Below are 12,144 nucleotides of genomic sequence, written 5' to 3' on the forward strand. Positions count from 1 at the left end.
CAAGTAAGGAAGACTGAACATTAGCTAGATTAACACTGGCAGAACTGCAATGTGAAGCTGTAGTCTAAGAGACACGGCAATTCCTGACTGAGGTGCGACAGGGAAACGTCCCAGATAGTCAAATACTATCCCGTATCTACAGGTACAAAACGCCTTTTTTTTTTTCCTCTTTTATGAAATCTTCGTAGCTGGCCAATTTAAAGCACAATGGGTCCAAGCACATTATTATCTGAGGTTGTTCGATGCCTCTACTACTTCTCATACTGTTTTTTTTAGGTTCTAGGAGTTACACCTTTTTAAGCGATCATCTTTGGTAGATGTTCATTTCCCTCGTCTTGTAAATCAAGTGCAGTTACAAAAAAGTTTTTGTTACTTAAATTAACCAAAACATATAAAGTGTCCCAGTCTGAATTTACCTAAAGTTCAGCGACTCCTCCTTATCAGAGTAGTACTTTCCATCCTTGAAATGGTGAGCTATTTTCCTTCCAATTCCTACCAAGAGGGAAATAAAAGGGCTTGTATGTCTTTCTGGTAAAGACAGTCCAACAAAAAAAAAAAAAAAGTAGTAGTAGTTTGTGGAATCAGGCACTGCTTCACTCCCACTGAACGTGATCTAGAGCGACCCCTTTATACAGTGCCACGTATCATATCCCTATGGGATTCTCTTGATCAGAAAGGAGAAAATGTCATTAGAAAGAGCAGTGCTGAAACAATGCACTTTTCTTGTTTTAAAAAGCCCTCAAATCTATGTCTGGGCACTTCTGTAACATAAAACCCCACTTTTCCACCTGGGTCAAGTGGACTGTTGGAGGGTGCACCTAGAATTAGTTTTCTCTTAAGTCACACAGTGCCACACACTCACTCTTGCACACACACGCACACACACATGCACACCCCACATGCTGCTACAGTGTCTGTTTTAGTGTCACAGGCTGCATTCTGTTTGGAAGTAGCCCCTCTTCTCTTCGTTTCTCGCTGAAGGCTGAAGACGACTATGTCAGGATATTGGAGATAAATTCATTGAAGCGTTTAGAGTACTGCTCTGGGTTCACGGTGGAGATCTCTGCCCCAGCCTGCAAGGCAGAGAGGAGAGACAAGTCACAACACCCTCCTCGAAGGGCAGACCCTGCAGCACGGCAAAGCGTGGAGGAGGGAGGACAGCCAGGAGTGATCATGTCAGCACAGCCTGTCTCTGTCGCGAAAGCCCCACAGCAAATGCAAGTTCTAGGAAAAAACAACACCCAGAGAGATCTAGAGAGATCCCCAAGGAAACTGATTTTAGCTCCAGCCGGATCTTCTGCAGACCACTGAGTCAAAGCATTGGATTTGTTCCCTCATGATTTAGAGGGGATTGGGAAGGAGCACGAAAAACTCCATGTCCTGCTAAGCTGGGCTGTTTTCAAGCCCTTTTGGGAAGTTCAGGATTGCTGCCAGGAAACAGGACTGGCCCCAGGAAAGGGGCAGGGTAGTCCATCTCCCTGCAGCCAGTCCACTCTTGCTCTGTGAGGCTGTTGGTGCCACACCAGGGAAATCAAGCACCTCCCAAACTGGGACGTAAATGCAAGTCATCTCCAACGAACCAGAGGGAAAGCCTTTCCAAGACAGTCTGAGGAGGTGGTAAGTGAGGGAAGAGCTGTTCTTAGGCACAGGATCACTGGAGAATTTCCATAACGGTAGAAAAATCAGTGTCAGGAGACATCACACATACACACAGAGGCATGCAGGCAAAGCAGAAGCCCCAAAGCCCATCCTCCATGCGGGTGGCAGGCTGCTTACCCCATGTTTCACTGTTTTGGCAGCATGTGCAGCTTTCTTCTTCGCATCATATGGTGTAAGAATGTCTATAATGGCCATGAAGTACACTTCCTTCTTGGGGGCACCTAGCAAGGCAAGAGAGTCACTAGCACACCCTGAGCTGTGAGCAAAGCCCAGCTGCAACCCCCTCCTTAAGAACTATATGGCAGATCTGTTTTAATGCAACTAGTAGAGAAAGCAAGGCAGCTGGAGGCTGGAGAAGGGTAGAGAAGAACAACTGGAAACAGCCCACCCAGAAGCCCACACGCTCTCTGAACATGCCACTACTCTCCAAGCATCACTTCTACCTAATTGCAACTCACACCATCCACCACAAGAAACTACACAGCAAAGGAGAGACACCTGGCAAGGTCTCTCTCTGTGGACAGTCCTCCCACTTCATTTATCCCAGCCAGACCACAGGACGCCTCCTCTGCCCTCCAGACCTTCTTCAGGGCAATATTCCATGCTACTCACTTTCGTGGCTTTTCATGGCGTAGACGTCAACAGAAGGATCGAACTCTCCAGGCCCAAAGAAGCGAGGGTAGTTGAGGAGATTGCCAGGGCTGTCAGGGGGTGTGCCATAGGAGGAAATGGGATTGCCTCCGAGACCATCGTTCTCACACTCCTCATCCTCTGCCCGATCCTCTACTTCCATCTCTTCCTGCTCTGCTCGGTCAACATCGTGGATCCCAACCAGCAAGCTGTAGTCCATAATCTTCAGCTGAGCTAAGAACTGGGAGAAAGAGGTAAGTAAAACAACAGCATCCATGTGGGATCAGAAATTCTCAGTCCTACCCTGCCAGTATCTCCCTAAGAAAGGGCTCTAGCGAGAGCTAAACCCTTACTAAGACTCCAGAGAATCTACTGCCATCAGCATAACCGTGACTGTATTTGCTTGACTGATCTAGGAATTACTTGCTTTTCAGTCACCGCTGCACGCCTTGAGCCAGAGGCCAGAGTTAGGATCCAGTTATGGGAGACAGAGTAAAAGCTGTCCCCCATGAAACTCTACCTCCACATCCCGCTTCAGCTTTTCAAGGAAGTTCTTTTTACTCTCTTCTCCAACATGTAGCTTCTGACCCTCATTCAAGAAGTCGTTGTCCTTGAACGTCGGTAGATCCTTGGCCTGCAACAAAAAGCCTGTGTTAAATTCTCCAAACCCCTACTTCTTGGGAGAGGGCTGGTCCACTTCTCCATTAGCAATATGTTGATTGTACAGAGACTCTGATCAAGTGTGGGATTGCATCAGGATCTCTTGCCTGTTTATGAGGTGAAGTGGCTCATCCTGTCCACTAAGTATGAAAATGGCATCAGGCAGAGCACAATATTTGTCAACGAATCCATGTGCTGAGCTGTACCTACAGGGGAAACTGAAGGGAGACACAGAGAGCAACTCGACTTCAAAAACTGCCGGGAAGATGTGCTGCAGGCAGAAAGCTTGACAGCTGGGCTCCAGCCAGAGATGGTCCAACCAGCTCCCAGAATAGAAAAGAAATTCATTTGGTTGGCTTCTGACTGGGAGGGAAGGCATGGTAAAAATGCTTCTCTCCCTAAAGACTTGAGAGAAAAATTAAAACCACAGCTTTTTGAGGAATCTGCTTGCAGCAGGCCCTGAGGATTTCTCAGGGATCTGGAAGAACATACAACCCCTTTGTGCAACTGGGAATTAAATTATTTTGTTCTTAGAATGACATATGAGCGCCTGGTGGTTTTATATAGATCTAATATGAACGGTTTGAGACAAACTGCATAAGCAGAAAAAGCTAGAGAGTGAACATCCAGCAACCTGGGAACACTTGGGCATGATGAAGCTGTGCCTTGATGCCAGAGCATTCATTGTAAATGGGGGTTCCTTGGCTCATGCCAGAGCTCTAAGTTTAGGGCAGGCTGGAATAAACTTACTCTGCAGTCCCAAACCTGAAAATCCCACGTGCCTGTGCAAAACATGTAATACCATGAATTAATGCTGTGATTTCAACAGGACTTTTCATGGCAGCATCACAGTCAAAGTTTTGCAGGAGCAGGATTCTTAATCGTAAGTTCCCCTAATGGTACCAAAAAACAAATTCACGAACATGCTGAGATATGCCGAGAATCTGAGGAGCTGGTCTGGTTTGCAAAAGCTAACTGCTGACCTGACTCAGTTTGGTACACAGGGAGCACTATGAAGAAATCCTTCCACAAAGACACCATTGCACTAATGTGAGTTTTGGTACTTGTGGGATTGTCCCCCAAGAAGTTCCACCCACTCCTGGCAGTGTCAACATAACAGAGCAGGGCAGGGCAGCACCAGCTCTGCACCTTCTCTTCCTGAGCAGTTACTGGGCACAGCCTGAAAGGTGGGACAGAAACAGGTTATCACTCAGGGCCCATTTAATATCCCCTGCTCAATACCCCTTTGGAAAAGGGAAGTCAGTTGGATCCCATCTGCTTCCAACCACCAGGAGGAAGGAAAGGCTGGCTAGGAGTGGTCCATACCTTCTCTTTATCGCTTGCTTCCCTGGATACTGTTGAGCCCTGATAAAAGAATAAAGAAAAGAGCATTGCTGCACTACGTGTCATAATCCCAAAAAATTCGCAGACACCATTTAATTCCTCCATGCAGAAAAGTATTTTTAAAATTGGTGCTCAATCCCTTTTTCATGCCTGAGACAGACTTACAGAGCACCCTGGTGTAGTGTAGGCCACTTGGGATAGGGCAATGGAACAACATTTGAGCCTCAAGTGAAGCCCCAGCCAGAGCTCCCAAAACCTAATCCCCTGAACAAAAAGCAAAGCCCAGGACCTTGTCAAGGAGGTGTTACAAAGACCAGCTACCAACCCTCCTGGAAAAGGAGCTCTCAGCTCCACAACTGCCCTCCAAATCCTCACCTTCAGGTCATATTTCCGGTGCACAGTCAGCCTGTGACTAAATACATTTCTGGTAACCACCATGTAGGTTTCTACTCCATCCACGGTGAGCCGATACATGCCAAGGAACTGGGGCAGGAGGGTGTTCCCATGACACTCCACTATGAACTGGAGGAGAGCAGAGAAGGGAAGGGCAGAGAAAGATGGTACTGTCACACAAAACCCATCTCTGACAGAATACAAGCTCAGCAAAAAGCTGATAGCGAAGCCTCCAGTTCCAGCCACCTGACACCGGCATGAAAGGAAAGGAGGCTTGCAAATGGCTCCTAGGGTCTCAAGAAAAGCAAGTTAGGGCATTGTAAGAATCTTCCATCCCCGAGCTGAGACAGAGCATCCCATTGTGTGAGCACGTCCAGCCTGCTGTAACAGGCTAGGTGTGCATGTCCGTTACTCAGTCTCAGTGGGGCGAGTCTGTTGTTGGCACTGGCTAACTTCACTTCTTGGGGTTATGTTAGCGCATCTGAAAGTAAAGAGGAGATGGACTGGCAGATAATGTGGACCAGGGCAGAACGTTTCCAGCTGTCCCACTTTGCCCCCCACTTCCTTGTTGCGCGTAACTGTCTCTTCCCTGGTCCCTCTGGAAAGTCTAATTCAAACGACTGAATTAGGAGCACGTTTACAGATCTGAGGTATCAGCGATCCATAATTCATTGATGTAAGGAACAGGGTGAGGTGTGAAGAGGCTCAGCACTGTGAAGAAACAGGCAGCTGTGCCATAATTGGCTCTCAGATGCTAAGAAACACCGTTTTCTTCTGCAAAAGCTATTTGCAAGCTCTGCCAGGTTGCACACTGTGAATCCAAGCTCCAGTTCCCCAGCGGATCACAAGATGCTCCCCAAGGTGTTTGCCACCTCCCGACCCAGGGTTCCAGACTCACCGTACCTGATGGTACTTCTTTAAGATGTTGTGCATCTCTGCTACATCCTCGCTCGACACTGCCTTAATGACAAACCTCCTGTCGTAGGTGGTGAGGAACCGGGCCCCACATCGGCCCTGGCTGTCACTGTTCACTGGGGCGCTTCGTGTCACCGAGTTCTGAGGGAACCAGAACAAAAAAGTGGGGAGGAGAGGCAGAAGCTGCCATCTCCCCAGAAAAGAAAGAAGAGCAGTCTTGGAAAGCAGATGAGACATGGGTTACCAGGGCCAGCTCCACAACCTAGCTCTGGAACAACAGACATCCCAGGGACTTTGTGCTCCACCTTTGTAACTGTGACAGCATCCTGGCCAAGCTTCAGACCACACTTGCAAACACACTCCAATTGTGACCGTTAATAAGCAAGCATCCTCGAGTGTTCAGCACTACTGAGGTTAACCCAATTGTTTAGAAGCCTGGACGTGGAGTTTAGAGCTTTCATCTGGGCCTTCTATTTGTTTACATGTTTTACTCCAACACTTGGCATGCATTTTTGAAGATGTTTTTTACCAAGGGTTTTTTAAAGAGGTTGTATACACAGGCCAAGACTTCTTAGCATTTCCTCCTGGAAATTTAAGAACAGTCAGGATATTTCCAAGGTTTAAGGAAAAACAGAACAAAATGAATGAAATGACCTGCCTTTTTTTCCATCAAAGAGCAACCTAAACTGGCAAAAGTCTCATTGTTTGGGAATTCTTTACGGGCCATCCTGAAACCAAAAGCCACCCTCAGCCTCTGCTATTCTTACAACTGGACAAAAAAGATGGTGAGTATAAATAGCTTGGTTGTTCTTCCAACAACCAGTAGCATCTGTCTTTATATCCCTGTCTCCATCCTTAGCAATGAAACACTGCAGCTTCTTTTTGTACTTGCAGCACAACTGGAAAATCCCATGCAACTGCAGAGCAAGTAACTACCACGTTCCCTGAGCCACAACATGAGCTCTTTGTTCTGATGCCTCTCCCGATGTAGGGAGGTTTGCTGTGAGCCTCATCCCACTGTTAGAGCCACTGCTCTTCACACCTTCCAGACGAAGCCAAGCAGGTCATCAGGTCCTGTTTGTTTCCTCCATCACTTCTCAGCAACGGCCTTCCACCTCCACCAGCCCAGTCACCAGCATTTGTTCAGAAGCCATTTTGTCAACCAACAGTATGGGCTCTCACTAGCATCTACTTGCCACTGGTGCAAGCACATGGGGAGAGCTGAGAGTTGTGCTTTGAAACACAGTGGTATTGACAGCTGGATAAGGGTCTTTAGCTGAAGGTACCTGTGTCTTTCAGGGCTGGACAATGAATTTCAGGATGTCTTTTTTTAGCTGCTAGTTACAGTTCTCTCCTTCCCTCAGCTCTCTGAAGAGCAGACAGCAGAGGGAGTCTGCTCTTCTGCAGACGCAGACACGCAGGCCAGCAGAGCCTGCTGAGAAAGAGGGATTTACCATGTCACGCTGCAAGTGAGCCGAGAGGTTTCCTTTCAGAATGAAGCATTTAAAGCTTTTAAAACTTTAATGAAGCAGGGGAAAAACTCTACTCCTGCCAACAGCTTTAGAAACCGTCAGGAAAATAAAAGGCAAACAAAAAACCGCCTTGCTTCTTGCTGACATTTGCACATGAGTCTGTGCTACACAGTTTAATCACCCCTCACCTCAAAACCACAGAGCTTTTCTTCTAGAGGAGATGGGAAGCAGAAATCGTGACCACATATGGACATTACCAAATTCACAGCCCTTAGGTTTACTTCATTCCCTTCCTGTCACTCCCACCTCTTCCACAGTTCGGGTGTTATATTTAGCATTCTGGCTTGATTCCCATGCAAGCCGTCACATTTTACCCACCTGAATTTAGCTCAATGAATGTTTTCTGCTTTCTGTTCTGGCTGGACGCTTCTAGAGAGCCAAAATGCTCTACCCCAGAGATGGGAGAAGTAATCCTTCAGAGCAACAGGTAAAGCGTAAATGATAAACCAGGTATTGAGAACCAACAAGATTATTGGTAAGTTACTTCACATGGTTCTCATCATTTCTTAAAAGAAACTGAGGAAAAAAAATTCTAAAATATACTACAATGGATGGAGGGGGAGAAAAAATAACTAGGAGCTAATGACTTCACTGCATGCAAGTACGTTGACGGGTATGGAGGAAGCCATCACACAAGTTCATTCCCTGGTACAGCCAGCCCCAGGGGCAGGGTGTTGCTGGCCAAGCAGCCTCCTCACGAGCCGTACACAGCCTGGCATGAACTACTGTCACCAGACCAGGACGCAATGGTACTGCTTCTCCTGGCAAAATGCCACTGCTGCCTAGAGAACAAGCTTGACGGTAGGAGGGAAAAAAATAAAATTAATAATCTAACAGGCATGTGCTCAAGAAAAGCATGGACTGAGCAGCCACATCCTGAAAATAAAAGAGATCTTCCATCACAAGCAGGAGAGATCTGTGTGCACAACTCATGGCTCACAGGTCTTTACAAGGCCCTGAGCACACCCAGGCACAAACAATGCCTCCTAACGCTGGGCTCGGCTCTATCTCCGTCAGCAGATGGGCAGTCACCCAGACCAGAGCTGCGACAGGCAGCAGCCAGCATTTACTATTCCTCCTGGGGACGGCCAGCCCCTTGCAGAAGAAAAGCAAAGATGACTGTCAGTTCTGCTTGAAAAACGTGTCTCACTTTGAGCAAACACCCTCAGAGTGCCCAGCATGCCTGAGAACAGGCAGCAGAGTAGGATGGGCCCTGGCAGCCAGGAGACACACAACTGAGACACAGTTACACAAAGAAGCAAAAAGCCCCAAACACCAAAGCTGGTATCCTCAGAGGTCACCCCTTCTCACAGAGGGGCCAGTGTGGTCCCCTCTCGGTCTGGGAACAAAAGGCAGAGGATGGGATGCAGGTGCTCCATATCCGCCCCTTGCCCCAACCACATGAGACCAGAAACTGGATCAAGTTGATCCAGTGTCTCACCAGTGCAATGAGCCATGCAGCTGGAGTAAGAAAGCAGATCTCTTCATTATATTAACCTTGAAACAGAGCGAGATCAGGCAATAATCTAATGAGGGAGAATTTTGACATGCTTGGGGAGGGCGTATACACAGACGTATGTGGACGTGGGCAGACACACGCTACCAGAAGGAAGCGGTTTGGTGGGATTAGCAGGAACAGCTCTGCTCCCATCTCCTCTCCCCACAGCACAGGCAGCAGGGAGCATGGCTGGGCTTGCATGTGAGGCAAAGAAGGGAGAGAGCAAGAAGCCTGCACCACTCGCCCACTGCTCCAGCACTAACGTGCTTCTCTGGGCTGGTGGATTCCAGCAAGTATTTTTGTTAAAGCCCTTGACCAGTCAGTGCTGGCACACTGCCAGCCTTTATCAACTGCAGCGGAGTGCCAAAGATATCGGGTTTAATTACCTAACACTTGGGCCTGCTAAAGGCCACACAGCTATCAAAGCCACTCTCTTTTTTTGCACTGGCTTTTCCCTCATTTAAGCGGTCTCTAAGCAGCCTGCTACTACGCACGTCCTGCGTGCATAAGACTAAGAGCTGTGTGTGGAAGGGTGGCCCTGCTGTAGCAGCAAGAGTTGCGACATCTCTCTTTCACTGGATTTAAGCCCAGAGGTGTATTAATACAAGAAAATGTGTCTCCCCTCCAAGGCAAGTCTGAGGCTCTGGCCTTAGGGAACACGCCCCAAAGCAGCAGCCACCTTCATAAACCCAATTCAACAGCACCAACGCTTGGCACAGGCACTTGGTTAAAGCAGCACAGGAATCTGTAAAAACATGACAGACTCATTTTCCTTGCACATGTTCTGCACTAGATCATTGTTATCCTCCAGCTCCTGCCTCTCTGCAACCATCTGCTGCCTCGTATTTTATGCCTAGACTGTAAGGTCTCTGGAGCAGGGACGACTTTTTCATTCCGCAATTGCCCAGTGCTTGGCACAGCAAGATCTACTCCATTGCTGTGGGCCCTTAGGATTATGGTAAAACCATTCAAATCATGATTATAAACCCATAAAAACTGACCACACAAGAATGTTGATATCATAGTTTTTCTGCCAGCTTGATCACTCTGTCCTAGGGAAAGGTGTTAGGAGGGCAGGGAGAGAAGAGACGGTACCTGGTAGTCTTGATCGTCAATCCCAAATCTTTCTCGGAGGTTTCGGAACACCAGTGGACAATACTCCTTAAATTTAAAGCGACTTGGCAAGTTTTCCCTAGGGCAAAGCAGAGAAGATATTCTTGTGCAATGATCAGCTTGTGAAATCAAACTCAAATCTTTTCCCACTTCACTGCTAGCCCCTCAGGATATCCAAGCCCCCTCCTACCTACAAGGGCCCTGTTCTGCAAGTATTTACCCTCATTAGGGTAGTTTGTTTCTTTGGATGCTTACAAAAGTCATCTGTTCTTAGAAATGTTTGCAGGATCCAGCTTTTGACTAACAGGCTATTTGGATGAGGATGTCTGTCTTACAGAACAATCTCTCCTGTCACAAGCACAGATTTGACAGAGTATTTTCTCTCTTTCCTCCTTTGTTGCTTTGTTCCGTTCAGTAACACAGCTGCCCCCTGCAACACACTGTTACTGTTTAAGATGAAAAGCTGGAGGAAAGCGGGGGGGGGACGGACTGATTTCAGATCAGATCAGATCACTCGTGCATCAAAAGAAAGGTCAACACACGACAAACCATCTCACCCAGAACGCAATGAAGAGGGGGTGAATCAGCTCCAGTCTGGCACATTCCAGACCCAAGCGTTACAGACTGAGCTTTGCTGCCAGGTCTCCCCAGAGCACAGCACAGCGGACAAGATTCCCCGTCGCTGAGGGATGCTGCATCTACTCCCTACCAGAGCTCTTATTCTGCCCAGCGGGAAGGAGCAGAGAGGATGGTCCTGCTTGGACACAGCGGGAGATTTTGTCAGCTCATTCTCAATGAGAATCCTTTGCACCAATACGTGGGAAACTAAAATCTATGTAGGAGAAGAGGGAAGAGCAGATATTGCAAATTCTAAGTGCCAGAGAAGACAAACTTTTGAATCACACTCCCACTCTCAAAAGCTGATCCCTGTGAAACTTAGTGAAAACGAAGCATTAATCAGAGAGCACTGCAGACCTGCACACACACAGAGCCAGGGCGGAGAACGCAGCTCTGAGCACCAGTCACGACCATGGCTTTGAAAGGGCTCCCAAAAATTGATCTTTTGGGAAAAAGAGAAGGGGGTAACTCCATACAAATCCCATGGGCCAGGGGTATAATGCAGCTTCACAGTTGCCTCCCGTGAACAGTCTCAAAGAGACAAGGAACCTAGCAGGTCACAGAGAGCAAACTCCTGCCCTCTCCTCCATGGTCTTGGGATTTGGGTTCCGCTGGTCGGGACAGGACACTCAGACAGGGCACAGCAGGAGTCAAGAGACAGTCCTGCATCAGTTTTGTGCATAACCAAGATGTGCAGCAAACTCCAGCTCTAGGGCTTTGTACAAGTTACACTTCGTGAACGCTAAAATATTGTCTTCTGAGCAGTCCAGCGAACATCTATGTGTAACTAGCTTTGTAGTAGTGTCCCTTCTGAGCCTGGCCTTACCAGGCTTCTCATCACTCAAAGGATATAAACCAAAGCAGAAGACAGCATCTTGGTGACAGACAGACCCCCCCGCCATGTCCTGGTGAGTGGTTTGGGCAGGGCACAGACATGGGCCACGGTGTCCAGCCATGCCAGATCCTCTTGGCATTACAACAGGGAACAAACCAAGAGGCCTTCACCATGCCAGTTTCCCCCACAGCAAAGAGCTCTAATTACAGAGACAAACAAGTTAGGAAGCATCTACTTACTTGTTGAATAGATGATTGTCCACCTTAATCTTACTATAGGCTTTAAAGTCATCGGGCATTAACATAACAGGGACAGGAACATTGCTGAGTTCATTGATCTAAAAGAGAAAGGAAACAGAGACTCAAAACCCTTCCCTGCAGTTACTGTCAACCGACTGACAGGGATGCCAAATACCCCAGAAGCTGTTTTTGAAGCAATATAACCCATTAGACTTTCAGAACATCCTGCTGTGCTGAAGCAACCTGGAGAGAACACTGCGGTTACAAGCCACAGAAGCATCTCATTCAATCATGTGGTGAGTACTCCTGAGCCAGCCTTGGCTCTTTCATCTGTTCACCTTCCACTGATCATCCAAGATACAGCTTAGAACTCAGACAAGCCTATAGACCAAGAAACAGAAGATTTTATGTTTTAAATAAGTCACCTTTGCCTTTATTTAGGGAATGTTGCATCAGCCAATTTCTTAACTAGTTCTCACTGTTACAAATTATGGATGACCAAAGTCTTCACCGTGGCCAGCCAGAACAGATTCTGGGCAGCTTTGGCGCAGCACAGCACAGCTCTCTGTGGATGCTGTTTCTATGTGTGCTGTCTCTTGCTGCTCTTATCCCACCTTCTCCAAAGGGATGAGTCACTCCACTAGATTGTTTTTGCTCCTTAGTTATGTGTGGCAGCCACAGGAATACAGGGAAGCAGAAGAATGAACG

The 12,144-nt window shown here is 47.6% G+C and overlaps 1 protein-coding gene across 1 annotated transcript; it reads right to left on the reverse strand.

The window, feature by feature from the left end:
- Nucleotides 1-992: 992 nt before the first annotated feature.
- Nucleotides 993-11,528, reverse strand: PIP4K2B (phosphatidylinositol-5-phosphate 4-kinase, type II, beta). The gene is made up of 9 exons (XM_009700135.1): nucleotides 11,437-11,528; nucleotides 9,727-9,823; nucleotides 5,590-5,742; nucleotides 4,669-4,815; nucleotides 4,276-4,314; nucleotides 2,810-2,923; nucleotides 2,272-2,530; nucleotides 1,777-1,880; nucleotides 993-1,073 (listed from the first exon to the last, which is right to left on the reverse strand). Exons 1-9 carry the CDS (start codon nucleotides 11,499-11,501, stop codon nucleotides 993-995), a joined length of 1,059 nt encoding a protein of 352 aa, XP_009698437.1. The 5' UTR covers nucleotides 11,502-11,528.
- Between the last annotated feature and the right edge of the window lie 616 nt (nucleotides 11,529-12,144).

The sequence above is a fragment of the Cariama cristata genome, unplaced genomic scaffold (genome assembly GCF_000690535.1).
Source record: "Cariama cristata isolate BGI_N322 unplaced genomic scaffold, ASM69053v1 scaffold31225, whole genome shotgun sequence".
Lineage (NCBI taxonomy): Eukaryota > Metazoa > Chordata > Aves > Cariamiformes > Cariamidae > Cariama > Cariama cristata.